Source organism: Paramisgurnus dabryanus, chromosome 1 (genome assembly GCF_030506205.2).
Source record: "Paramisgurnus dabryanus chromosome 1, PD_genome_1.1, whole genome shotgun sequence".
Classification (NCBI taxonomy): Eukaryota; Metazoa; Chordata; class Actinopteri; order Cypriniformes; family Cobitidae; genus Paramisgurnus; species Paramisgurnus dabryanus.
The window spans coordinates 16,219,765-16,247,361 of NC_133337.1; the positions used below are offsets into that span (position 1 = coordinate 16,219,765).

The following is a 27,597-nucleotide window of genomic DNA, read 5'->3' on the forward strand; positions in this document are numbered from 1 at the left end:
ATTTTTTCAGTCTTAGTACACCATGTAACTACAGAAGAGTCAAGATTTAAATAGGAAAAACATTGAAACTCTTTGGGTTTTTTTAGCAAGATGCTAATGGTCTAATCAGATTCAATGGATTGTGCTAAGCTATGCTAAAAGTGTTAGCACCAGACCCGGAGACCAGCTTAACGGATTCCAAAACGGTAAAAATCAAATGTTTAACTCTAGGGGAGTTGGAAAATTAATATATTGTCCCTTTAAAAATGTTGAATTCAGGTGGAAAAACACAACACATTTTTCTTATATAATTTGTGACCATGGACCACAAAATCAGTCTTAAGTAGCACAGGTATATTTGTAGCAATAGTCAACAAAACATATGGGTCAAAATTATCACTCTTTCCTTTATGCCAAAAATCATTAGGATATTATGTAAAGATCATGTTTCATGAAAATATTTTGTAAATTTCCTACTGCAAATGTATCAAAACTTTATTTTTGTGAGTGGATGCAGTTGCGAAGGACTTCATATGTACAACTTTAAAGGCGATTTTCTCCATTTAAAAATAAAATGTTTTTGTTGAATTTGCTTATTTATTCAGCTGTCAGATGGTGTATAAATCTCAATTAAGAAACTGACCGTTTTGTGGTCCAGGATCACATTTTTACCCAATGTTATGCAAAAATATCTTAACCTTTGGCAGTCTGATCAACTTATGAGTCAGAACAAATACAAATCATAAAAATTTTACAGGTTTATTCATAACACTCACCGGTAACAGCTCAAGCTATATTTATGAGATTAATGAGATCAATAGCATCAAAGTTTAATTTAAAATGACTGATTTTACATTAATTTCATTCTTTGACATGACCTTAACTCACAGAATGTTCTTTACATTATATTGGATGATTTGAAAACATTAAATCACAAAAAAGACTTTCACACATGGAGTCACATTTTAGCAAATCCAGGTATTCCATTTAAATGGACATATGTGTACACTTGCTGCCTACTTCAGAGAAAGTATGAGGCGTATGGTATTCCTGGCCAGCTATTCCTGGCATAGCCTCTGTCCAGCCTACAAACATTATTGCTTTCTGAAATGTTTTAATAATTAAAAGTTTCCATAATACCCTGAGTCTTTGTACAACTTAATACGGCTTTCTTAATAAGCTATAATTAGAGTCCTATCCAGTATCATTGATTAATTTTTTTCTGAAAATTCTTTGCTAAAATAGAAAATGTCATAGAAAAACAAAGCTCTTGTGCAATACTTAAAGATCTCACATTTCCCATGTGCACCACCTCCCACCTAAAACCCATTAAATGAATATTGCATGCCGCATATGGCCGCCTCTTACTTTCTATAAATAGCTTTAAGTGACTAGTAGGCTAAACTAAGAAAAATTAAGCAGCTATTGGTAATTACTTCTGTCTTATTTCTTTGTAACTCGTCTTTTGAGTTATACATCATAACTAAGTAAGTTAGGCAAGCTGTAAGCGTTGTGTAAAACTTTACAAACCAGATAAAACTTAATATTGGCTCTTGGTTATGAGGGAACTGATTCAACCTCTGCCATCCAATCAAATTGAATTAGCCTACAAAGCAGTTTATACCTCTCAGTGGAAGATTGTGTTGGATTTACAGTTCCCTCAGGATATTGACATGGGCTAGATCACACAACACAATACAGTATTTTCATGCCCTCTAAATTACCGTTAATCCCTTTTTGGCATTTACAGATTCTCCCACTCATAAATCAAGACACATAAAAGCCTTGTAAACACATTTCAAGCCTCAGCGGTGTATGTGTTGAATCAAATCATATTATTCACAACAGCAGTTCATGTGAATTAAAACATTACAGTAATATAACCAGCAAGCACTTTGGCATTGATGAGCGCAGTTAATGACCAGCACTAAATCCATTTAACAGGATTTTTGTTATGCAGCGAGATTAAAATGCATCCACATTCTTTTATTATTTGTTTGCTGATGTGTCTTTTGTTATTCAACACTGCAATACATCTGATTTCTTGCAAATTGATAAAGCAATTGTGACACAAATCTGATGTTATTGAAAATGTTATAAAAATGTAAACCAAATGAACCAATGAAAACTTGACTGGCAGCAGATTTATGAGAAAAAATGAAAATTCATCTATCCACCCAGACTCTGTATCCACCCGGATTAACTTGCTATTTGCGATGAACTGAGAAGATTCATAAATATTTCTTACCGCCTATTAAACTGTATTTTGAATTGTTTTATTAACAATATATTTTTGACCTTAAAGGGATAGTTCACTGCAAATAAAAATTTATTCTGTCATCCTTTACTCAACCTCAAGTTGTTACAATCTTGTAAAAATTTTAATGTTTAGGTAAACACAAATTAAGATTTTTTTTATTGTAACCAAGCAGATCTATATGGTATTATTTTTCCTACTACGGAAGTCAATGGTGCCACAGATCTTTTTGGCTACAAATTTTTTTAAATGTCTTTATTTGTGTTTAGCAGGACAATGAAATGTATACATGTTTCAAACAACTTGAGGTTAACAAATGTTTTGGGGGAAGACTTGACTATCCCTTTAAGACAATAAAATGATGTAGGTTTTTATTGCACATTTGTGACGAACAGTGCGGGTTGATGTGTCCTAAAATGAGCTCTTGGTCAACTGGACCTTGCAAAAGCATCAAAATACTGAATTTGCTGCTCTTATTATCATGTTAGTGGCTAGAAATATTCCACCTGTTGCCAGATCGACCAAATAAAAGTTTTTTGTTGTTGTTGTTTGACATGCAAAAATTGCCAGATGTTTTTGTGTTTTGTTCAGGGTTCAGGGTTACTTAAATTTCAAGGACCTTTCCAGGTCCAATACCCTCAAATTCAAGGCCTAAATGTGGGGACACATTTCAAGTGAGAGCAAGGTTACATCGTGTTACCTTTAAAGATACATTGTAACAGTTGCCTTTTGAGGGAACTTGCGCTGCGTCACTGCGGTGACACTTTGGGGACGCCTCCAGGTGCGTCTGAATGTGTGTATCAAATACAAACAAAGGTGAGGCTTAACGATAAAGACAGGGTGATGTGGGAGCCAGGAAGTATATCGCTCTCTGAATTATGGCCAAAGACAGCGTTACAGGGACGCAGGAAGTATAGCAAGGGAGACACAGCGTCTCGTTCCCTTCTCAGGGAATAACAGTTACATACGTAACCCGAGATGTTTTCATGTGTCAAACACAACTATGCAAAAAAGCATTTTGGTATGAATCAACATTCACATACAGAAGATAAAAGCATTTAAAGCGTAGAGTTTAGCATGTGTGCTTAAAAAGTCTAGAATTTTTATGATATTATTGTACACTACATAAGGAATAATATGGATTTTTGCATAAAATAGATCCAAGCACTTTTAATGACCTGTATCTATGTATGTATATTTTCAAAAACTTCCAAGGCCTTGAATGTTTTCCCCCAGATTCACAAACTTTCCAGGATTTCAAGGACCCGTGGGAACCCTGTTTGTTTGTTTTTTGCTGTTTGTATCTTTCACCACACTACAATGTCCGAGGAAATTCTCCGCATAGCTCTGCTTATTAAACCGACATTCTGCCTTGTGTACAATGTCTTAATCCTATATATTAAAAATATCCGACAAAACCACATTTGACATAAATCAATGATCCTTTTAAGATATTATTCAAGATAATTGCAATAAATTTCCATCCTGTAAAAACTGTATAACAAAGTAATGCACCTAAGTTAATTTTTTTGTTTCCAAATCAACTTACACATACTGATGAAATGTATGATATTAAACGCACTGTGATCCATGGGGAGAAGCTGCAGGAACGCTATTTGTGGAAGGAAGACCCCGGTACAATTACAATATTTCAGTACCCAGCTAACCTCTAAATAAAGGACACGAGGACACCAACACCCCCTGTCCGAACTCTGATCAAGGACGTAAAATCCCCTGTCACCTGCTGTGTGTGAGCATAGATGTGTAACGTGTGAATTTTATGTGTGTGTGTGTGTGTGTGTGTGTGAGAGAGAGATTTTTCCCAGTGCAGGTGTGTGCCAGAAGAAACGGGCAGCAGCCACAGCACAGAAACTATTATTATCACCCAGGGCTAAATTTACCTCATCTCTGCTGTCTATAAACACTGATAAAAATAAAGGTGCTACACGATGCCATGGAAAACCCTTTTTGGGTAAGCCGAACCTTTTGGGTTCACAATAGGCGTGTTGCAGTGAAGAAAGGTGTTTCAAACTGTGGGTCGCACAGTGGGATAAGGTGGGTTGCGCAAAGTCGCTTTGCTGTTATGGTGAATGATACAAAAAAACTGTTTGGTCAAATAAATGACCATGACTTAGATTTGTTTGATATTTCAATTAAAATTTAAGGAAAATAAAAAAATTTCTCATATTTTTCATTGAAAAATATGTTGGTGGGTCCCGAGGTAGATTACAGTATACATATGGGTCGCAAAATAAAAAGTTTGGGAACTACTTTAGACATTAAAAAGCTAAGAAAGAAATGTTGTTCTCCAATGGTATCGCTGTGAAGAACCATGTAGCACCCATTTTTAGGAGTTTACAAAATGTCATGCATTTTGATGTTGTTACTGTAAAAGGAAATGATTCTGATATCCATTTGCTTTTAAAATGAAGTGCTATTCACATCTAAAGTTTAACCACAAGAACTCTTTTGAAATGTTTTGGACTTCTATCATGTATATTTAAAAAGGGACACATTATTCATGAGACACGATTCACTTAAATCTTTAATTGAAGTGAATTTCCAGGTCTCCAGACCAGCAATCTCTTGCTGTAGAAAATTGCAAATGTCAGTGTAAAGTCATCATGCCATTAATTAGTCATCCAGTATTAAACACTTGTACCTACAGTATATATATAACTCTACAAGGAGAATATAGCAACTAGACATTTTTTAAAACACCTTGCCATTATCCTTGAAGTGTTTTTAGTTTTTGTGGGGGTTGATAGGATTAAATTATATTTATATATACTGACTCTTAAATTATCAGCAGATGGTTCTACCTCACAAGAGTCTCCATACATTTATTTTTATAATGATCAAGATACATCTTGGTTACAAGCATGCATGCACATGCATAAGTAAAACAAACAGAATTCTGCTCTGAATTGAAAGTGTGCATCAAGCTGCAAGCATTGGCATATTTCAAACCTGGGACTTTAAGTGCATGCACACACTGTTAGGCATAAGACTTCATGCTTCAGAATGGTATTTGATGTATTGGAATTACTGATCACTTTATGCTTTACAGTGTGGTTCTTACTTTACTATAGGCCTACATTTAGGATATAGGAATGTGAAAAATATACAAAAAATTATTTTATGACCTCTGCACTGTAAAAAATTGAGCATTTTTGTCATAAATTTTTTTGTATTACTTTAAGTTACCAAATTAAGTAACAAATCAACATTTTTTAGGTCAAAACTTAAAATAGTAAGTTGAATTGACCACTTAAAACGCAGTTGTTTTAACTTCATTCTGCACTTATTTTTTAGATTGTAAGCAGTTTTATGTTGACTGTTTGCTTTTCACATGAAAGTCTTATGTTTTGTTCAGATGAGTGTAAAATATTCAGAACTAAATAAAGTAAGGAAACCTTCTGAATGCACACTATTTATAATTTAGAAAACATTATTTCCTTTAATTATCTCAAAGCTCAGCATTGTTTACTGTATGAGATATAAATATTTGTCCTGTGATTACTTTGCAACACTTCAATTTCACAAGAGGAAGCCATACAGCCATGCCCACTTTTCAAAAACAACGTGGGGTAAATAATTAACCCGTCAATGTAATAAATGAATGTGTTCCTGTGGATGCAGTCTCCACCCACACTGCATTTTTAACTGTCATATTTAATTGGTTTGCAAGAAAGGTTTTTAGGAGTGGCACAATGTCATAAATGTGACACGCCTTTCGAGTATTTTACATCCAAATCGCTGTAATTATTTCCCAAAAAGGAAAAAATGACTCTGTCAGGTGGTAATTATTAAAACGTTATCACCATCACTGTACTGTATAATATATGAGACTTAAAAACTGTCAGAAAAATGTAAATTCACTGCATGGTGTTTAAATTCAAGATCATATATGGCTGATCAAGCAAGACTTTAATACTTGCAAAATGTAAAGAATTTAATAACCTTAGATGTAAACAAATGATTTTCATAATGATGCATAAAACATTTTCAAGACTTTTTACTGTATGCTGCTCTTTTCTGTTAAATGAAAGTGGAAGACAAGGACCCATGAAGCTGAAAGTAGTTATGTAAGTTGCTATTCACTGAAAATCTTGCCCGGAAAATGCTCAATTAATTTTAATTGTATGAAAAGACCTTGGGCATATTACTTTAAATAACCTTTTGTTTCACGCTAGAAAGTAAAACAAATCAGACCCAGCACATCTAAAACGCTTGCTTTATGTTTAGTGTCAACATGTTGTGTTTGTGAACCTGTATCACTTGGAACTATAATGTGATTGCTTATAGGGGTGTTAAAAAAAGTTTAAACTCATCAAAATAACACTCTCAACAATACATTTTGTTTCCAAACTTTTTATTGGTCACAGGCTGATACTTTTGAATATATAGTTAACTATAAGAGCTTAGTGGACAAACTCAAAAGGAAAATCTAAATGAGAAATATACTAAAGATAGTACAGCGAAAATGTATTTGAAAATAAAGCAGAGACTGCCACCTTGTGGCAGACCCATAATCACATCTGTACCTGAATTGTCTTTAGCTTTGAGGTAAGCTAAACATGTTTAATGAAATAATTTTGAAACACTTCAGAAACTTTACACAGTGTTTGTATAGCTTAAAAATATACTTGTGCTTCAAAATAAATCCTCCCCTTTGGAAGGCCAGAGTCCTGCAGATTTTAGCTCAATAAACACACCTGCCTTTAATTTTAAGGTGCATTATAGACTCCCATCATGTGGAACCATACAGTTTGCGGAACACAAAAGTTGTATTCGGTCATAAAAAGATTTTTAATATCTCAAAAAAACAATAATTGAAAAGAACACAGACTTGAGGCAAATACAATAAGAGGTGTACAGTCAGCATATGGTCTAGGAAAACAACAGACGGCATTAAAAATAAGGTACAACTAGAACAAAAAAGAAATTGCAAAATCACATATGACATGGTTTTAACTTTTTTACTTAATGTGACTTTGAGTAACAACAACAACAACAAAAAAATGCTTAAAAACACACAGTACAACTAAAGACAAAAATACACATGAAAATAACAGCAAATAAATACATGGATAAGCATACTGGAATTATATTCTAATTTCTTTTATTTTCAGTTAAATGGTAAAAAAACCCTCCCTTTTGTGGATAGAAAATGTGAAAATATTTTATTTCATTTATTGTTGTATTCGAATCACCACATAAATCTCTGTGTATCTGCACTGTCAGGCCATTGGAAGGTTTTATAGATGAATATATAGATCGTAGCTGCATTAACTGCAGTGTAAAGGCCAAACTCGAGCAACAGTCTGAGCAGAGATGGTAGAGGGACATGTGCACGATATAACAGATAAGGAACAATGAAGTATCGAAACTCCAGTAGTTTCTGTGGGACGGTGGCCAGCACCACACACACGCAGAACGCCAGATACCAAAACAAAGACTTGTACCTTAAAGTATCGAAAAAGTTCCAGACCGCAAACACGTATCCAGGAACCAGAAGGAAACGGACGAGGTCATGTCTCTGGAAAATTCTGTTCCATACATAGAACGGAAAATGTCTGTTGTCTGCGAGCAGGTATTTGTGAACCAATGTGAATCTCCAAACCAAAATCAAGAAGACGCTCATAAGTACGAGATAAATCGAGGGTTGCTTGCGTACAGCCTGAAAAAAACGGACTACCTTTTGGTAACTCAGAGAGATAGGAAGAGAAAATACGAGAGTGAATGACAGGAAATAGAAAATCTGTGGAAAGTTTAAGCAAGCTTCGTGACTGCTTCTATCTCCGACCACAATACCATTGTTTAGCACGGTGAATATCGCAAAACCGACAGCTATGATTATATACGGCCAGGTTGACAAGACCACGGCTTTTATGTTGGCAGCCGTTTTGACGAAATCCAGCAGAAAACGCATCACTCTCATTGCCCCACTAATGGTCATGGGGACCTGGGAGGGTGATTTCACATCTCGCTTTTTTGACTGTTCAGTTCGCCAGCTTTCGTCCATTATTTGGACCACCACGGTTCCAGCGCAGAATGCCACCCAGATGATGTTGGTCTGCCGAAAGAGGATGGCACAAATGCCGAGCAGCGCTGCTGCTTTATGGGATCCATACAGTGCCATAAGGTACATGAACAATGTGAAGAACGTAGAGCCGGCATCGGTGTAATACAGGAATGTGAAGAAGTAGAGCACAGGAAATGTTGACAGAATGAATGAAGACAGCATTCTGCGGACTGCTGAGCGGGACTAGAGAAAGAAAGGATATTGAAATCAGAAGAACATGACTCTTCATGCTACGTTAAAAAGATTTTAATAAAGTATTAGTAATTGTTAAAATTACATCAACAAAGGTTAATAAGTGCAGTTCATTATTAGTTCATGTTAACTAATGTAGTTAACTAATGTTAACTCATGAACCTTATTGTAAAGTGTTACCATAAAAAGAATGCATAAAGTATATATTTTTTAACATAAAATTATATATATTTAAAAAATTAGGTTTGTGTTACACTTTTAGTGGTTTTACCAAAAATGGCCACTAGCTGTCAATGGTTTGCTGCATACTCTTGTCACAAATTAATAAATTACTGTCGCTGCATTATTATTAATGCATTGAATGAAAACAACATTCTTAGACCTATTCAGGGATATATAGTTTTTCCGTGATAGATTACCATTTACATGCAAAATATTGAAGTAAATTTGGGTGCCCTGCTCATGGAACAGAGCCAGTTGGGGGGTTAAAAGCTATAGAGTGCTCCAAGTTGTACCATATTTGAATACATTTTATGGTCAAAGTCAAACGACTGCTGGCTAAGTGTTAGAAATATGATCATGGTCACAAATTATTACCATCAAAAAGCCATATCTCAAATAATATCAAAATTAATTTCTAGATTGATCGATGTCATTGTTATATTATTTTAGTGTGTGTTTTTAATATCAGTAGCGGAGAGCGGGGGCAAAAGTAACGCGGGACGAAAGTAACAAAGCAAATTTCTCTGAGCTCTGATAACATTTGCATCCCAAACTATGACAGCATCTTTAGGCATTTAGCAATTTAGTAATGTGTACTCTCAACAATTTAAGTTTGTACTGTTGGTTGCTTTTGAAATATTTGATAAAACTGAAATTTAAAAAGAAAATGTTTTTTTTTTTACAAAGATAAATTACAAAGTATGTTTGCAGGTACATATAAACAAGGTCATGGTCATGTATATTTAATAAAAACAAGTCTAACACAAAAATGTTTCTTGTTTTGTTGTGTTAGTTTTGACCCACCTGTGTGTTACTTTCGTCTCTGCAGGTGGGGTCAAATGTAGCAATTCACTACTTATGTTTAAAGTGAAATTATAACTGAAGTAAGTTGTTTTACATTTTTACAAAAATCCACCTGGTATTGATAGACCAAACTTGTGAGTTATTGACCAAAGCAAAAATATATCTGTCTAAAACATTATATTTTAAATAAAATGGTACTTTCGCCCCCGCTCTCCCATACACCCGATTCCTAGTAGCTAAAACTGAAAAATGAGTTGTAATCAGACACCTTATCTTTGGGGTGCAGTCTGCTGATGATCAGATAGATGATATACAGATTCCCACTGTTGAATAGCAGATTGATAAATCTCAGCATGGCAGTGGAGCAGACCGCCTTGCCCTTCAGATCAAACAGCCACGCCGCAGGTTTGATCAGCCCCACCGATGCCAGATATAACCCAGGGAGAGTGGTAATCATTGGATCCCACTGTTGAAACATCAGACACATGAATAATCAAATACACAAACACTGACAAACACAATCCGTCATTACCAGCGTACCTCATTAAACTTTCCTTCACAGTACTTCTGGGCTTGAGGGACATGAAATATCTCATCCATGTAAGGATCTCTCTGTTCCCGTGTGATTTTGGAGAACAAAATGCATGATAAAAGGAAGTTAATGCTGCACAGAGATGTGAAGATATAAAGCTCAAACCTCTCCATACTAATTCTAACACAGAGAAAACGCTTTGATATTTAAACACTTATGTAAGTGAACTACGAAGGGATAATGAGATCTCGCAATGCAATCATTCCTCAGCTCATTAACCATAGAGAAAAAGTATTCACAAAATCGTAAACATCGCATAAATGCTCATTTTTGACAGCTTGCAGGTTCGTCACATAAAGAGTCCGTGTGGAAACCTTGAACGGTGAGAAAATAATTCCGTATCGATGTTATCAAGTATTTACTTAGTAGGTTTTTTAAAGTATAAAACGCTTTATGAAAACATATTATCTAAACAATTATATTGCTCATGATTTAAAAAATAAATAAGTAGAAAAGATGCACTGTGCGACAAACAATTGTGTCCCCTTGGGCACATTTCATTTGACCAATTCAAAACTACTTCCGAGCAAGTTTGCTACGCCCGTTTCACAAAATTTTATATTTTATTCTTCTTCTGTAGTAATGGTATTACATTTTAAAGTTTAATGTTTTGTTATTTAAACTGTGTACTTAAATATATACAAAACTATTTAATATTTTATTAAAACGTCATAACATTCGCAGCAGCATAAGGTGTCACATTATTTTTATTCCGCCTTTGAGCGGAACGTGCTCTGCCTCTGCGTGTGTTTCATACTGAAAATAGTGAAATAACAATGCACCGTACACAGGATTTAGAGCTATTCCCTGAATACACAGTAACTCAGTTACTTTTCAAAGATGTGAAGAATGCGACAGAGTTGAGAAAAATGGCCGTGAATGGCGAAATTAAAGGCGCTTTGATCAACCCATCAATGGTGAGAAAACAGCACATCTTACGTTTTCATAATCGTTTATGGTAATCGGATAGGTAACGCTAAAATACCATTGCTTCTTTTGATCAGTATTAGAAGTCATGTACATTTTACAATGAGGAACTAAAGTAATCATTTAGTACTGTTCTGTACATTCCTGCACTATGGTACAAGTCATTGAGAGATATAACAGAGTGTACTACAGCTTCAATAACTTTATCTGAGAGATCATTTTATCTTATTAACTTTTTTCTCTTTGTAAAGGTTGTGGATGCATTCCAGGTCCTGGTTGCTGCCAATAAAGCGGTTCACCTGCATACAATTGGGAAAATGAAGACCAGAAGTCTTTACTCTGAAATCATTTTTAATCTTTCACCCACAAACAATGTGAGCGATATCCAGTACAGGAATATATTTGTATATGAATACCATTCATAGCGTGCCTTGTTTAACATAATGCTTTCTTGACGTATTAATAGATATCTGAAGCTTTCAAAAGGTTTGGGATTTCAGACAGTGATAGTGCAGTTTATTTTGTGTTAGTACACAATAAAGAAGAAACACTCAACATTGATGACATCATCTCAAAGGTGGATGGACAGCAGATTGATATCGATCAAGTGTCTGATATGACCGATGCTGCTCAAATTAAAAAGGTTTGTTTTCTTAAACAGTGATGACGGGAAGTAGTTTTGCATGTATTTGACAAATACAGTTTTTATTTTTGTTACAGCTTTACAAAGTTGCACCGCAGGAGGAGAAGTGTGGGAGTCTTTTGGATGCTGTTGTGTGCAGGATGGCCACAAAGGATGTTGCATAGATGTTGATCTATAAAAAAATCTGTGTTTTTGACTCATACTGAGTCTCCTGTGTTAATATGTCAATGGCCTTTTTAAATAAATCTGATTCACATATTGCAAAAGACTGGACGAATGTGTTGAAAGTTTTTTAAATATTTAAAAGACTTCTGAATAAGTTTGCTATTATTTAAAGTTCATGGGGTGCTTTCACAGATAGGGATTACCTTAAGCCATTTTCAAAAGCATAATTTAAAGTAAACATTACTGGTGTGCATCTTGAGACACACAGCACTGATTTATTTTAAGATTATGTCAGAGCAAGTGTTTTCGATCAAGACAACACTAACATTTAAGTTAGTCTGGGACTAGGCTTAAGCCCTGTCTGGGAAAATGCCCTATTAATATTAATAAATCATATTCTTTTTTTACTTGCCCTATGGTCCTGATTTATCCCTGGTCACAAGGAAATCACAGGTACATTTAATAAATTGTCAAAACTCAAATAGGATAAGGGACTGAGCAACTCTGTATCTTTGGATACAGCAGTTCCTTTAAATTCATTTTCCAGGCCTGCTGTTTGTTGATTTATGTCTTTAAGATTGAAAGCACCACTAATGTGTTACTCAATGCAAGCATTGGAAAAATCTAGATGACCACCAACTATTTCATGACTTTATTTAGTGTTTTCATATGAAACAGGTCATATACAAATATCACATTATTTCTAATGAGTTAATATTCCCTACTGAAAAAAAACAGCATAAGCTCTTTAAGGGTGGTTTCCCGGACAGGGATTATCTTAAACTAGGACTAGAACTTAGTTTAATTAGGAAAATAGCTAGTTTTAACAAACACACCTTACTAAAAACATTACTTGTGTCTATTTTGAGGCAAAGACTCTAGATTCTAAGACTAGTCTAATTGTTGTCTGGAAAGCTGGTGTAGCAAGCTGGTCTAGCTGTGTTTTGGTAACTTTTTAAGCTGGACTTAGCTGGACCACCATCTTTTCAGGTCGGAAAGACCGGCTACCAGCTCATGCTGGTCTTAGCTGGATTTTACAGTAGGGTTGAACATTGTATCACTGTTGTATCATCTTTTTAGGCCAAATGTATTAAAATGATAAGTATGAGTAAATGCAGAAAAAAACAAATATTTACTCAACCCTTATGTTGTTTGAAATCAGTTCATTTTTTACTTCTGCGGAAAACAAGGTATTTTGGCATAATGTTCAGGCTACTCTTTTCCATACAATGTTAGTGAATGAGGACTGGTGCTGACAAAAAAGAAAAAAATATTTAAGTACTCCATATGTTGCATGAGCTATATATTAAAGGCAGGATGCATGATTTTTGAAAAACACTTTGGAAAAGTGCCAAAACACACTTGTAGCCAATCAGCAGTAAGGGGCGTGTCTACTAACCGACATCGTTACCTGGGTTGCATAAGTGTGGGGCGAGTCTATCAAAAGAAGGGTAACATTGGCTTTCAGGGATCATGCACCCCGCTTTAAGACTTTATAGGTCATACGATAGCTTTATGTGAGGTGCAGACTCAAACTATTTACTCAAGTTTGAGTAAACTAACTTAATCTGGAAAGCTGCTAAGTTCATCTTTGCCGATGTTTCCTCCGCTGAGGATGACCACAACATTCTTGTCAGAGATGTCCGGTATTCTGTTATTTATTACGGCAGCAAACGCTGCAGTGCCTGATGGTTCAACAACGAGGCCGGCCTTATACAGTGTAGAAACAGCAGATTTGATCTCCTCATCGGTCACCAGAACAATATCTTCCACATATCTCTGACACAACTTGTATGGCAACACACCTGGAGTGAATCGAAACATTACAATTTCCAAATGGAATAAGAAAATCCTGAATCTTGTAACATATAAAATATGTAATGTGAATAAATGCATTATATTCAGTGTATTAACAGCATTATTACATTCAACAGGAGATCTTATACCTGCGAATGGTGGTGCTAGCCCTGAAGCAACGCTTTTGGCATCCATACCAACAGGCTTTTTCTCAATGAAGCTCTTGTACATTGTACATGCTATAATAAAAATAAATAAAATCAAAGTCAAAACAGCTCATTTAACAAGTGATTTTTACATTAAGATCTAAAGAAAAGTAGGTGAAGCTTGTCTATGCAAAACACTCTCACATGATAAACTAGTAGATATCATAGTATTTATTAGTAAACTATTCTGTGACAACCATTACACGTCATCGACCTGAAATGCACTATGCGCAAAACATAATGGTGGCCTCCACAGCTTCAAATTAGTATTACATGTTGTTGTTTTTTTTTGACATAATGAAATATTTTTGAGTGGATCTATCAATGGATTTTAGTACTAGAAGGCAAATATAAAATATTAAAGCAAACAAGTCTTCATAGTCAAGGTGCCCGTTAAAAAACACAAAAAATGTGCATGTCACCAAAAGGGAACGTTGAAATATCACAACAACTTTAAATATTCACCTCCTTCTGGTTCCACTCCATAGATCCTTGTATTCTCACATCCAGAGAGTTTGATGGCAGCTGCCACACCGGCAAGTAGCCCACCTCCACCACAACAAACAACAACTACATCTGGATGTGCTATAACCTCTAGAATCTCAAAACCTAAGCTATAATTGAAAGAGATGTTAACAAGTAAATTTATAACAATATACTATGCGCAGATTCACAGAATAAATAACTCTTCTTAGATGCACTGACCTGGCATGGCCTGCTATAAGATCAGGGTCATCATATGAATGCATGAAAGTCATGTTGTCCTCTTGAACGCAGCGGTTAACAACATCCATGAGACGTGGAGTTGGCACTCTTTCAACCTCAACTCCTAAACTCTACAGATGATGGATACAATATTATATTAGTGATTTAATTAAGATACAGACTTTACTGCAAAAAAGAAAAGTTGGGGGTCATACTTGTATAAGCAGAGATCTTGAGATGGGGGCGTTTTCGGGCATTACAACTTTGCCTTTTGATCTATAATGCTTACAGGCATAAGCAAATGACTTTCCATAATTTCCAGCAGACATGGTTACAAAATTGCCCCCTTTGAGTCTCCGTGCAAACTGGTTTGCAACACCTCTTATCTTAAATGAACCTGGTGGTAAGAGAAACATAACATCCATTCATTATCTTTCAGATGGTATATTTTTCATGCGCATATATTGCTGTTATAAAATCATACAGACATCACGCTGTACAATTTCAGACCACAAACCCACCGGTCCTCTGCATGTTCTCCAGTTTGATGTGAATGTCACCAGATGTGATCAGTGGCAGTGTGGTTTGGGACCACGGGATCATTGGAGTTTGGATGACATTTAAAGGACTTCGTCTGACAGTTTCATGTGCCTCTCTGAGCATCTCTACAGTGATGCTGTCTGCTGAAACTTCTCCCATTTTTCCTGTTGCATCAAAAAAATGTTGACGTTTAGTATAATTCTTATACCAATACTATACAAATTTATTGCTATAATTTCTTAACTTGCATAGTTCCAGATGCCTTTAAGAACAAACAGTAAGGAAAAAGGAAATGATAACCACAAAAATATAATAAAATACAAATAATATTTATTACAAATTCATTACAAAATATATCGTAAAAATACTAACATCGTTGCTGTCATTAATAAAATTATGTTAAAAAACTGTTGAAATAAAATGAAGTATATTTCAAGGGATATTTCGCCCAAAAATGAAAATTCTGTCATTTTTTGTCTAAACCTGTATGAGTTTCTTAATTCTCTTGAAAACAAACATATTTTATAAATAATGGTAACTACACAGTTACTTGACACCCATTGACTTTCATGGTATTCGTTTTTCCAACTACAAACAGATAACTTACATGACAGAATATTCATTTTGGTGTTCACATTCACAAATTTCCCTGTGAATTTATCAAATACATTAGATATATTTAACTTAATATTGCGCAGTAATTATGGATTATTACCGGAAAACAGTTAAATCTAAAACGTATTATTAATACTAGAAATTATTAAAAATTATCACGCAAGAGCATTCATCACAAAAACAACTACCATGTGAACCCAGCCGACCTATCTGCTTATGACATAGGAGTACCGCGAGAACTGACTGATCCTAAAGCTTTTGAGTCACTCTCGCGGTACTTTGAAGTCTGAAACAAACTGTTACATTATTGCCACTAGGGTTCGCTCGGCGGCTCAAAAAGTTCACACATTCTGCATATGTACCAGAAAAGTATATTTAAATGCAGTACGTCAAGTTTGGTACCTGACACAACAATGAAATCCGATCCTGTATTACTCTTAAATAAAATGCCTTTATCTAGTTATCATCACCCAGGACTGTGTTTGGTCGGAGCCGCTGACCCACGCTTCGTATTGAGTGTTACAGTTAAATGGATCCTACTAGGAACATGATGCTTTCACTGGCGCTGATTTTTTTGTTACCGGTGTGGCAATGTTTTGCAAATGACTTTAAACATGGCGACCTTCATGATAGAGGCGTGAAACGCACCATCCCATTCTTAAAAATTGTTTATTTGATTAATTTCTATACGCAATATGGGCTTAGTCAGACACGTGGTGTGTGCCATGTCTGGAGGGGTTGACAGTTCGGTCAGTGCGTTGTTACTTAAAAGAATGGGTAAGAATTCACACCCTTCCTGATAATTAAAATGTATTACACTTTTATTAATTACAGTTTAATTGATTTTAAATCAGTTGTTTTATTTATTACAAAAAAGTTTGTATTTTTGTTAGAGATAAATTCATAAAAATGTGCACGTTTAACCCATGATTTCTTTTAATGTTTTATTATTTCTAAATTATACGCACGCGCACACACACCTATGTATGATAAAATAAGATAGTTTGTTTATCTATCTATTAGGCTATCACGTGACTGGAGTGTTTATGAAGAACTGGGATTCTCATGATGAGAAAGGGGTCTGTTCCTCAGAGACAGATTGTGAAGATGCTTATAAAGTGTGTAAGATGCTAGACATGCCTTTCCACCAGGTGTCATATGTTAAAGAATATTGGCATGAAGTGTTCAGGTAAATTTCACAGTGGATTTCTCTGGACATATCATTTAATTATTAAATTAGAGCTTAATTTGTTCATTCTTTTTATCTTTCCTTGTTTTTTAAGTAATCTGCTTAAGGAATATGAGAGCGGCAGAACACCCAATCCAGACATATTGTGTAACAAACACATCAAGTTCAAGCACTTTTATCAGTATGCTGTTAACACTTTAGGTAAGTTTGGAGAGATTCATAAACAAACTTTTCATCTTCTGCCAAAGGTTTAGTAAAAAAAAGTTAGTTTTTATAAAATATTGTTCATCAACTTCAAAATTGTCCAATTAAATATATGTGCTATTTTATTTTGTATTTAATTCTTAAGAGATTTGACGATACCAACATTTATTTATACAATAAACACAACTGCCACAAAAGGCCAGAAAAGCAGAGTTGCACACAAATGTATTGTCCACATTTAATGGGGTATGTAACAAGTTTTGTGAAATGTTTTTTTGTGTTTATTGAGCACTACAATTTGTGTGCAGTTTGGGTTTAAAAAATGTAACTTCCTGGGTGCCACAGTTTTTACAGAATGTTCAGTTTTCGAAGTTCATGCATTAACCGGGGTCCATGTGAAGTTTAAAGGCGGGGTGCATGATCTCTGAAAGCCAATGTTGACATTTGAAATCACCTAAACAAACACGCCCCTACCCCAATAGAATCTGGGTCTTCTTTTGATAGACCCGCCCCACACATACGCAACAGGCAACAATGTCGGTTAGTAGACACGCCCCTTAATGCTGATTGGCTACAAGTGTGTTTTGGTACTCGGCCCGACTTCCTTTTCCAAAGCGTTTTTAAAAAATTGTGCACCCCGCCTTTAATGCTGAATATTTCTCATAACAGTCTCATGTGGAAACAGGTGGTGACGCCATGGCGACAGGACACTATGCACGAACATCCCAAGAAGACAAGGAGGTTTTCCAACAGAAGTACACTCCACCTGGTCGAACCCTCTTCAGAGATCGATTTGAAATCAGAAAACGTAAGCGCAACCTATGCCTCTGCTATGCAGATAATAACAATGTAAAGATATCCTTCAGTAGAGAAACCGTGATAATTTTTTCAGTATTAAAAAAAATCAAAGGAAGCAGCCCTTTTCATTAGCATTTGTGTAAATGATGTGGTTTGTTTCAGCTTTGAGATCTTGAATCCCTTTTTGAATCTTAGCGGTACGGCTATATCAGGGAGCTGATCTCTTAAAGGACCAAACCTTCTTCCTAAGTCAGATCTCCCAGGATGCTTTGCGACGCACATTATTCCCCTTGTCTGGACTAACCAAAGACTTTGTAAAGAAGATAGCAGCTGAGGCCGGCTTTCAGCATGTTTTAAAGAAGAAAGAGGTAATGTTGATTCAATTACATCTTCAAGATCTAGGTACATGAGGCTTTTATTACTTGAGATTAAGTAGTGTTTTGTTATAAGTAATTACTTTGTTTCTACCAAAAGAGCATGGGAATCTGTTTCATTGGAGAAAGAAACTTTGAGCAGTTTATCCTTGAGGTATGTGTTTGATACACATTTCAGCCTAAAAAACAACTGAAAGCACTTTCATAAATTCATAAAAGGGAATATATTAATGATTTACATGTAATCAAGGCACAATCTGATAATTTAAACAAAAATAAACCTAGCATGAAAAGTAGGTAGTTTTGAAACATTAACAACAATGCCCCTTACAGGAAATAATTACCACGTTCAGTCATGAAACTTATATAAATTTCCTCATATTTTATAGTATTTAGAGCCCAAACCTGGAAATTATGTCTCTATTGAAGATGGAAAGATAATGGGGCAGCATAAAGGCAAGTATTTATATTTATAAAATATATATATATATATATATATATATATATATATATATATATAAATTTATATATATATAAATTATTCATTAAAGCTCACGTAACACACGCTGTTTCTGCATTTCTGATATTAATCTGGAGTACCTATGGAGTAGTATGACATCCTTTATATCTCTGAAGAGTCTTTAGTTTAATCAGATTTATAAAAGAAAGATTAGCTTTACCGAATCTTTCCGATAACGTACGAAAAAATGAAGAAGGAGGAGTTATAACACGGGAGGAGCGAGTACGAGTCATGCAACACTATACAACACTGTTTTAACTTATGATTCACTACATGTTCGTGTCATTTATATAATATACACGCGCCTATTTCCAACATAAGACAGAAGTCTTACTTACCGCGTGTAACTCGTCATGAAAATCCACCGCATCAAACACACACACGCAAAACTCCGCTGCTAATCCGGATAATAAACTATATCCATTGTTTCCATAAGGCTGGATGTCTTCTCCTTACATCCAAAAACACACTTCTTGTTGTGCCATTGTTGACTTTTGAAATTAAACAAAGCTGAGTGGCGTGAAAAGCTGTTAGCAAGCTCTAGCGTCTCCCGCTGACTGACGGCTGGGCGGGGTTTTCCAGGGGAAGTTTTCCGGCGGAAGCCCATATAAAGAAGTGATACGTATCGAAAACCCCTGAAACGTCAGTTAGAACCGTAATCGAAAAAAATTAGCCGAAACTTGTACGAACCCTGGCGAAGTGCATTCGGCACAGAAATACTCTGAAACACGCCCAACTGCATTTTTGACACTTTGCCTACGTTTAGCATGAGGAAACAACTCTATAACTGTGTTAATAAGTCAGAATGCTTGAAATACCATTAAACCCCCCCTTTAATATTTCTTCCTCTCCTACACCGAGTCTGTGATACATATTACTGTTATTTGCTTTAGGTTGGTTCACATTAACACTGGGGCAGAGAGCTAGAATAGGAGGGCAAAAAGACCCTTGGTTTGTGGTTGATAAAGACATCACAACTAGTGAGGTATTTGTGGTGAGTTACACATTTTGGATTATTTATACTTGTGTATAATTATTTTACCGCAAAAGATTGATTGATTTATAATGTGTGGAAACTCTTGCAGGCACCAACAACTAACCACCCAGCACTGTTACGAGACACATTAAAAACAGACCGATTCCACTGGATAGCCGAAGAGCCACCTGTTGAACTTATTCGCACTCAAATGATGGAATGTCACTTCCGTTATAATAACCGGATGCCTTTAAGTGAGTAGCATGATTTCTGTTACATGATTTATAACAACAAGCAGGATTTTTTCTTCTGTTTTGATCACGTCAGCTGTGCTAATGGCATTATCTTTCTTCTTTTAGCTCCATGCACTGTGACTTTAAATCTAGATGGGTCAGTGTGGATAATTGCTAAACAGCCAATGAGAGCAATGACACCTGGTCAGGTACACTATTTATTTTTAGAAATACTACATAAAAGCACTCCTCAAAAAAAGCATCCTAGCACAATTATACAATGAAACTTACTTTTATATTTTCGAAGTACACTATATAAAAAAACAATTATAGAAATTATTTTTTACAATTTCCATTATTCTCATTATTACCTCATTAATGTTATGCATTCATGTGTTTTTTATTGTATTACAGTAAAAGAAAATAATTGTGTAATTCAGTGCTTATTGAATCAACAAATACAATACAAAAAATGCCTATCAATAAACAATGCACACTCTCTCAAGTGTGTTCATTGTGCATTAACTAATGTTAACAGTTTAACTTTTGGTTTTAAATATGTATTTGTACTACTGTAAATGCTAAAATTAACATGAACTAAGATTAATTAATTTTTTAGAAGTATTGACTAATGTTAACAAATACAATATTATTGTAAAGTGTCACCCAAAATACTCAAGTTAAAATAAGTGAAAAGTTTTTTTCTTTCATTATTTTTTTTTTTCTTTTCATTTGGATATGTGGAAATCTTGTGTAGTATATTTTCCTATGCAGGTAGATATATCTTTATTTAATCAGTTGATCCTTAAAACAACTCAATGTGTATACTTTCTGGTAATTATAAACAAAAATAAACTTATGTGTGAGATTCTGTACAGTTAGGATACTCAAATGCAATTTTAAAAGGAACATCAGATCTGAATTCATGCCTTAATGTGTGCTATTTTGTTTACTTTTGCAGTTTGCTGTGTTGTATAAAGGAGATGAGTGTTTAGGCAGTGGTAAGATTATTCTTCTAGGACCTACAAAATTCACTCTTCAGAGAGGTCAAAACTGCATGAACTGTACATCTAAAGACACAAGTCATCATAAGCTGGAGCCAATCAGCTGAGACCTATCTGTGTCATATTGAAACACTTCCGGTGGGGAACTACTAAATAACACCAAGATCTTTACAGGCCTGTGCTGTTCAAAAACAAACCTGTCCAACGTCTAAGACTGTAGAAATGCAAAGGCCTTGATTGTTTCTGCTAAAATACGGAAGCATTGGATGTTTTCTGTTATTTTTTTACTATGATTTTTTTTTAAATATAAAGGAAATTTTACGGATTTGTAAATGTTTGTGAATTTGTTGTAAAAAAAAAAAAAAAGATTTGTATTTCTGCTGTCTTTTGAGACAAAGACTGGTTTAGACCAGTGGTTTTCAAACTGGGGGCCGCGAGATGGTGCCAGGGGGGCCCCAGTTTTATGGCATTTTATGAAATACATTAATTTATCATGAATTCTGTGTAATTAAACCTAAAAAAATAAGGCTACTAACCAAAAGCACTACTTTTTTGTATAATTTAATGTTTTTTTTTTTTTTATTAAAATGTTGAGTTTTAGAACAGTTTTTTGTCACAAATTTTGTTTGGGGGGCCGCGCAGGAATGCACCGTGCACAAAGGGGGCCACACGCTGAAAAAGTTTGGGAACCACTGGTAGACGGTCAGTTGTCAGTAGAGGGCGTGCGCCCGTCATTTATGTCTTCTGAGACGCACAAAATCTGTGCGCTTTATATCGTACTGTAATACAATTTTTAATGTACATTTTAGCACAGAATATGTTAGGGTATAATATAGTAAAGTATAATACTAAGATAATTTAATGTAATTAAAAAAAAACTAATGCAATATAGAATTGGCCTTCTTTGCTTATAGTCTCTGAATAATTTAGCCGTTTAAATTTACTTTATGGTAGTTTTATACAGATTGCATTAGTTTGCGGATTCACGTTATGTAGGCCTAAATCCGTTAGGACTTTGTGAATAAATTATTAGCCATGCACGTGCAAAAAAATATCTGCTAAGATATACAATAAAGTATTTTTTAATAAAGGAAACGTCAACGAAAAACAAAAAATTAATGTAAATTAATAAACATAATTACTTTTTGGTGATAACAACAAAGACGTGACAAAAACATCACATCATCCAATAGTTTTAGACAAAAGTCAAGCCACGGTTACTGTATCCTTACTCAGACGGTTGACGAAATAATTAAATTTAATAAATTTTGTTTTATAACATTGGTGACTAGTTGTCACTGTAGGCTACTTATATCACTTTGCCGAAGGTTTAAACCAAACGGATAACATGGTAACCACTTTACTAGGTTAAATATATCTAATGGTTAACATATCCTATGGAAGACATTCTGCTAATAATTTTAAATAAATTAATTAAATGATAAAATTTGAAATTAAAACCAGATTTAATATTTAATTATAAAAAACTACCAAAATATATGCAAAATTCGAAAATAAAATTATTTCATTTTAATCTTCAAGGTTGATAATTCATCCATATCCAAGCTAAATTTAGTTTTTAATACACCTAGTCCTAGGCAAGACGGTGATGATAATGGCAGATTTGATTAGTATACTTAGTTAAGTTGCGTCTAATTAAGGCCGTACATGATGCGAATTATGCCAAGTAAAGACACTAAGTTAGCCTACCGAAACTTTTAACTTGAGTTTTAACACATCAAGCTGTCGACCCAAGATACCAATGTTCAAACTAAAACTGTCCATGTATTACCAACTAACCCTCGTTAATTTAATTTAAGGGCTCGCATTCGTAACCGCATCAAACCTGTGCGCAGCAAAGTTTAATTTATCAAATAACAGCGTTTTACTTTAACGCGTCGTTCGTTCGCAGTGTGAATGGGATATTAGTCTCCAAATAATGGAGAATCCAGCGTTGAATAACAAAAGCCGAATTTCCATGAGAGTTATTCTTTGGTCCTAAGAGGAGGTGCACTGCAGGTTTATGTTAATGTGTGTGTATGTGTGTGCGGGGGAGAGACGCGCACGCACGGAGCCATTTTGTCCTCATTTGAAACTTAACGCGGATAATGTCACAGCTCTCCATGGATACCAGTCGGATAAACCGCATTTTCTGCCGTTTATACCTACAATGAAGGATAAAAGAAGGTCGAAACGTCGGGAGAAGGAGAGTTGATGTGTTTTTCCTGGATGTTTTGTGGAGTTTCACACCATGGATCTTGTAATGTGTTGGTTATTATTGGTTCACCTTCTCCTTTGCGCTCCTCTCATGGGATGTTTTGACTTACACCTATCTGAGACTTTACATTCAGGGGCCTTTCTGGTCAATTTGTCACTGGGACCGGGTTGGACGTATACAATAGACCGTACTTTAACTTCAAAATACCTCGGGAACTTTTTAAAAGTGAACTGGAAAAATGGAGTACTCCGTTTAAATGGAGAGGTGGACTGTGCGCGCTCTCCTCAGGGCGCGCAGCCGCTTTATATTAATATCAAATCTTTAACCACTGAAAGACTAGTAAACGCACATTTTAATGTGTTCGTGCACGGGCGGAATTGCGTCTTCAAATATAAAAGGAAGGGGGCTAAACCTGATATTAACGTGGATCGCCTTTACAACTTGGGAACAACTTCCTGCTTTTCTCCAGGTAATGTACTCTTCAGTCTTGAGGAATATTTACCCGTCTTTACGCGAAACTCTGGAGATTTAGGCTATTTTTGCACGTCGGAACATCTAAATGTGTTTGTGCGTAACGGGACTTTGTTAGTAAAGGATACGTACTGTTTGGAGAACGACTCGAGACCCTTTAAAGACACCATCCACTGTTCGTTGCACAGTTCAAACGGTTTGATCGTCACCATGCTTCTTAATTTACAATGCACAACATTACAGACATCATCATTACAGTATACGCTGCACGAATCAAATCAATGGAAATCAAGAATGAAACGATCTGTGAATTCAGCACCTAAGTTTCAGTTGCAGCGCTACCAGGTTTCCATGCCTGAGAACGAGCCGGCGGGCACCCGCGTCATCACCCTTAAAGCGACTGACAGCGACCCTGGAGAAGCGGGAAAAGTAGAGTACGTCATGGAAGCGTTATTCGACAGCCGATCTAACGATTTTTTCCGAATAGACCCTCAAACCGGCAGCATTGAGACTAAACAGCCCTTAGATAGAGAAGTCAAAGACACGCACTCGTTTAAAGTCACCGCCACAGATAATGGCAACCCGCGGCGCACGGCCACGTCGATCCTGACCGTTACCGTCAGCGACATCAACGACCACGTTCCTGTTTTTGAACAGAATGAGTACAACGTAAAGATAAATGAAAACGTGCCTGTTGGTTTCGAGGTCATAACTGTGAGAGCCACTGACGGAGACGCCCCATCCAATGGCAACATGACATATAAGATTGTAAACGGTGAAGGTGTGAACTCTGGCTTTGAAATAGATGCTGAGAATGGCCTGGTGAAGGTCCGAGTTCCTCCTGATAGAGAAACCATGGACCAGTATCACCTGATAGTTGAGGCAAATGACAGAGGAAAGGACCCCGGGCCCCGCAGTGCCACTGCCATGGTGTACATAACAGTGGAAGACGAAAATGACAACACTCCTCAGTTTAGTGAGAAAAAATACATAGTTCAGGTTCCAGAGAATGTGGCAGTTAACACTGAAGTTGCCTGGGTAAAAGCTACGGACAGAGATGAGGGCAATAATGCCAAGATTTATTACAGCATAATTAGTGGCAATGTGAGGGGTCAGTTTTTCATACAAACCTCTACAGGAACCATTGATGTCATAAACCCTCTAGACTATGAAACGATCAGAGAGTATAGTTTACGCATAAAGGCCCAGGATGGAGGCAGGCCTCCTAAAATTAATGGCACCGGTTTGGTGGTTGTCCAAGTATTGGATGTGAATGACAATATCCCCATGTTTGTAAGCACTCCTTTTCAAGCTACTGTTTTGGAGAATGTGCCTATTGGGTATTTTGTTATTCACATTCAGGCAATTGATTCTGACTCTGGTGAAAATGCTCGGTTAGATTACAGCCTGACAGATACCACTTCGGGCTTTCCCTTCACCATTGATAACAATACTGGCTGGATAACAGTCAGCACTGAGCTGGACAGGGAAACCACTGAGTTTTACACTTTCAGAGTGGAAGTCAGAGACAACGGAGTTCCAGTCATGTCGTCCTCAGCCAGTGTCAGCATCACCGTCCTGGATGTGAACGACAACATCCCTACGTTCACGGAAAAACTGTATTCCCTTAAAATCAATGAGGATGCTGTTGTAGGGACCAGTGTGTTAACAGTTACCGCTCTGGACAGTGATGTAAACAGTGTAGTCACTTATCAAATTTCCAGTGGTAACACACGGAGCAGGTTTGCCATCACAAGTCAAAGCGGCGGTGGGCTCATCACACTAGCACTGCCTTTGGATTACAAACAGGAACGTCAGTATGTTCTGACTGTTACCGCTTCTGATGGCACACTTTTTGACACCGCACAGGTGTTCATCAATGTAACTGATGCTAACACACACAGACCCGTGTTTCAGAGCGCCAACTACCATCAGACCTTAGTTGAAAATCAACCCATTGGATCAACTGTTGTGGTGATCAACGCAACAGATGAGGACACAGGTGAGAATGCACGCATTACTTACATCATGGAGGACAATGTTCCACAGTTTAAGATAGATCCAAACACGGGCGCCATCACTACGCAGATGGAGATTGACTACGAAGAACAGGCCTCCTACACATTGGCTATCACTGCCCATGATAACGGAATCCCACAAAAGTCTGATACTACATATGTAGAGATTATGGTATTGGATGCCAATGACAATGCTCCACAGTTTGGAAAGGACAAATATAAGGGTGCTGTGTCTGAAGATGCATCACCACTCACCAGCGTGCTTCAGATATCCGCTTCAGACCAAGACTCAGGATTAAATGGAAGGGTGAAATACACCTTTGTTGATGGTGACGATGGCCAGGGAGATTTCATGATCGAGGAATATTCAGGAATTATAAGAACCAATATGAAGCTGGACAGAGAGTACAAGCCAGTGTATAACCTTAAGGCCTATGCAGTAGACATGGGCATTCCTTCCCTCAAAGCAGCCGTGGAGATCCAGATTTCCGTGTTGGACACAAATGACAATGCTCCTGTTTTTGAGAAGGATAAGCTTGAAATATATATCAAAGAGAATAGTCCATTGGACTCAGTGGTGGCACGAATCACCGCCATTGACCTGGATGAAGGAATGAACGCTCAGATATTGTACCAGATTGTGGATGGAAACATTCCTGAGGTCTTTGACTTGGATATGTTAACTGGAGACCTAAAAGTGCTTGTGGATCTGGACTATGAGACGAAAAATCAGTATGTTTTAGAAGTACAAGCCACATCTGCTCCTCTGGTCAGCTCTGCAACGGTCAACATTTATCTGCTTGATGTCAACGATAACGCTCCTGTCTTGCAGAATTTTGAGATTATCTTCAATAATTATGTAACAAATAAATCCAACAGCTTCCCTTCTGGGATTATAGGAAAGGTGCCTGCCTATGACCCAGATGTGTCAGATAAACTCAATTATAGTTTCATTGAAGGAAATGACCTGGGTTTGCTCATTCTAAACCCGGATACTGGAGAGCTGAAACTCAGCAAAGATCTGGATAACAACCGACCTCTGGAGGCCATCATGAAAGTTTCTGTCACGGGTGAGTAAATCTGTCATTGAATCTTTCAAATTGGCCATCGTTCCTGTGATGTGTGAGATTGTACAAGCAGAGGGTTTAACAGGATAAAAAGGAAATAAGCTGATCTCAGTTTGTTATAAATGTGCAGCCAGACATTAATATTTTTTATGTACACATGTCACTCTAAAACGTTTTGCTGTTAGAGTTGATAGAGCGGTTTCTCTGAAGTGCTTCATGTTCTCAGCTGGTTTGCTGCAGGCTAAATCCCGATCCTGTTTTTCTGCTTATGAGCTGTTTGTTGAAAATGTTGTGGAGGGCAAGAATTATTTGTGTGTGAGAATGAGGTTTCGGCTCACTTTCACAGTCATATTTGATTTCTGTTTTGTCAAAATGCCTGCCAGTATTTTGTTATGACATGTTGGATATGTGCAACACATTATATTGTTGTATTTAGTGGTGCATCTAAATTATGATTATTCATTTTGTCAAAAACGATTTACTGATGTTTCTTAGATTTTTTTCAAGTTTATTTTATGGATTACTGCTCACAGACAGACCATTTAACTGACCTGTTAATTCACTGTGGTAAATAATTCCCTGAGAAAAGACTTAAATACATAAAAAATACGTAAAAAACATTTCAATATATCTGTATTTAGGCTTTGACAGACACTTTTATCCAAAGCTAGTTACAGAAGTGATACATCCCGGGAGAAAATAATGTGAAAGTGCTATAGTGCAAAGTTTCAGTAATTATTATATACTTTACTTATATATAATAAACAATTAATTTTTCACAGATTTTATTTTT

General features: G+C 36.2%; 5 protein-coding genes across 14 annotated transcripts in view; 3 read left to right on the top strand and 2 right to left on the bottom strand.

The window, feature by feature from the left end:
• Positions 1–6,600: 6,600 nt before the first annotated feature.
• alg10 (ALG10 alpha-1,2-mannosyltransferase) lies at positions 6,601–10,427 on the bottom strand. The gene is made up of 3 exons (XM_065274721.1): positions 10,083–10,427; positions 9,811–10,008; positions 6,601–8,507 (listed from the first exon to the last, which is right to left on the bottom strand). The coding sequence occupies exons 1-3, from the start codon at positions 10,245–10,247 to the stop codon at positions 7,449–7,451; spliced, it is 1,422 nt and encodes a 473-aa protein (XP_065130793.1). The 5' UTR covers positions 10,248–10,427; the 3' UTR covers positions 6,601–7,448.
• A 340-nt stretch (positions 10,428–10,767) lies between these two features.
• Positions 10,768–11,972, top strand: tprkb (Tp53rk binding protein). The gene is made up of 4 exons (XM_065269340.2): positions 10,768–11,051; positions 11,313–11,435; positions 11,528–11,704; positions 11,782–11,972. Exons 1-4 carry the CDS (start codon positions 10,911–10,913, stop codon positions 11,866–11,868), a joined length of 528 nt encoding a protein of 175 aa, XP_065125412.1. The 5' UTR covers positions 10,768–10,910; the 3' UTR covers positions 11,869–11,972.
• Positions 11,973–12,783: 811 nt separating this feature from the next.
• Positions 12,784–16,266, bottom strand: srr (serine racemase). Of its 3 annotated transcripts, none has more exons than XM_065274711.2 (7): positions 16,135–16,266; positions 15,099–15,281; positions 14,793–14,974; positions 14,578–14,708; positions 14,338–14,486; positions 13,816–13,905; positions 12,784–13,674 (listed from the first exon to the last, which is right to left on the bottom strand). In XM_065274711.2, the coding sequence occupies exons 2-7, from the start codon at positions 15,274–15,276 to the stop codon at positions 13,433–13,435; spliced, it is 972 nt and encodes a 323-aa protein (XP_065130783.1). In that variant the 5' UTR covers positions 15,277–15,281; positions 16,135–16,266; the 3' UTR covers positions 12,784–13,432. The 3 variants fall into 3 exon arrangements, with proteins under 3 accessions (XP_065130783.1, XP_065130784.1, XP_065130785.1); XM_065274712.1 differs by having other exon boundaries at positions 16,203–16,260; XM_065274713.1 differs by lacking the exon at positions 16,135–16,266 and adding an exon at positions 15,725–15,928.
• Positions 16,267–16,291: 25 nt separating this feature from the next.
• On the top strand, positions 16,292–22,047 carry trmu (tRNA 5-methylaminomethyl-2-thiouridylate methyltransferase). Its single transcript, XM_065269335.2, has 11 exons — positions 16,292–16,509; positions 16,756–16,921; positions 17,016–17,122; positions 17,811–17,933; positions 18,119–18,291; positions 18,398–18,451; positions 18,687–18,753; positions 19,711–19,811; positions 19,903–20,047; positions 20,153–20,235; positions 20,988–22,047. Exons 1-11 carry the CDS (start codon positions 16,428–16,430, stop codon positions 21,135–21,137), a joined length of 1,251 nt encoding a protein of 416 aa, XP_065125407.2. The 5' UTR covers positions 16,292–16,427; the 3' UTR covers positions 21,138–22,047.
• A 1,053-nt stretch (positions 22,048–23,100) lies between these two features.
• celsr1a (cadherin EGF LAG seven-pass G-type receptor 1a) overlaps positions 23,101–27,597 on the top strand; it is a 97,131-nt gene continuing 92,634 nt past the window's right edge. For 4 of the 8 annotated variants that reach the window (XM_065269236.2, XM_065269237.2, XM_065269238.2 and 1 more), the window contains exon 1: positions 23,102–26,807. In XM_065269236.2, coding sequence (XP_065125308.2) covers positions 23,282–26,807 — 3,526 coding nt within the window. In that variant the 5' untranslated portion in view covers positions 23,102–23,281. Of the gene's footprint in view, positions 26,808–27,597 lie in introns of all 8 variants that reach the window. The other 4 variants (XM_065269234.2, XM_065269235.2, XM_065269242.2 and 1 more) reach the window with 3 other exon arrangements.

Excerpts from the sequence above, each read along its gene's own strand:
- alg10 (XM_065274721.1), bottom strand. The coding sequence starts at position 10,247 with ATGGAGAGGTTTGAGCTTTATATCTTCACATCTCTGTGCAGCATTAAC. Across the intron at positions 10,009-10,082 it reads GTGAAGGAAAGTTTAATGAG|TGGGATCCAATGATTACCAC; the intron begins GTACGCTGGTAA and ends ATGTTTCAACAG. Across the intron at positions 8,508-9,810 it reads GACTGCACCCCAAAGATAAG|TCCCGCTCAGCAGTCCGCAG; the intron begins GTGTCTGATTAC and ends TTCTTTCTCTAG.
- tprkb (XM_065269340.2), top strand. The coding sequence starts at position 10,911 with ATGCACCGTACACAGGATTTAGAGCTATTCCCTGAATACACAGTAACT. Across the intron at positions 11,052-11,312 it reads CTTTGATCAACCCATCAATG|GTTGTGGATGCATTCCAGGT; the intron begins GTGAGAAAACAG and ends CTCTTTGTAAAG. Across the intron at positions 11,436-11,527 it reads ATCTTTCACCCACAAACAAT|ATATCTGAAGCTTTCAAAAG; the intron begins GTGAGCGATATC and ends ACGTATTAATAG.
- srr (XM_065274711.2), bottom strand. The coding sequence starts at position 15,276 with ATGGGAGAAGTTTCAGCAGACAGCATCACTGTAGAGATGCTCAGAGAG. Across the intron at positions 14,709-14,792 it reads CAAGATCTCTGCTTATACAA|AGTTTAGGAGTTGAGGTTGA; the intron begins GTATGACCCCCA and ends CATCATCTGTAG. Across the intron at positions 13,675-13,815 it reads GCTAGCACCACCATTCGCAG|GTGTGTTGCCATACAAGTTG; the intron begins GTATAAGATCTC and ends GATTCACTCCAG.
- trmu (XM_065269335.2), top strand. The coding sequence starts at position 16,428 with ATGGGCTTAGTCAGACACGTGGTGTGTGCCATGTCTGGAGGGGTTGAC. Across the intron at positions 16,510-16,755 it reads GTTGTTACTTAAAAGAATGG|GCTATCACGTGACTGGAGTG; the intron begins GTAAGAATTCAC and ends TCTATCTATTAG. Across the intron at positions 20,048-20,152 it reads TAATAACCGGATGCCTTTAA|CTCCATGCACTGTGACTTTA; the intron begins GTGAGTAGCATG and ends TTCTTCTTTTAG.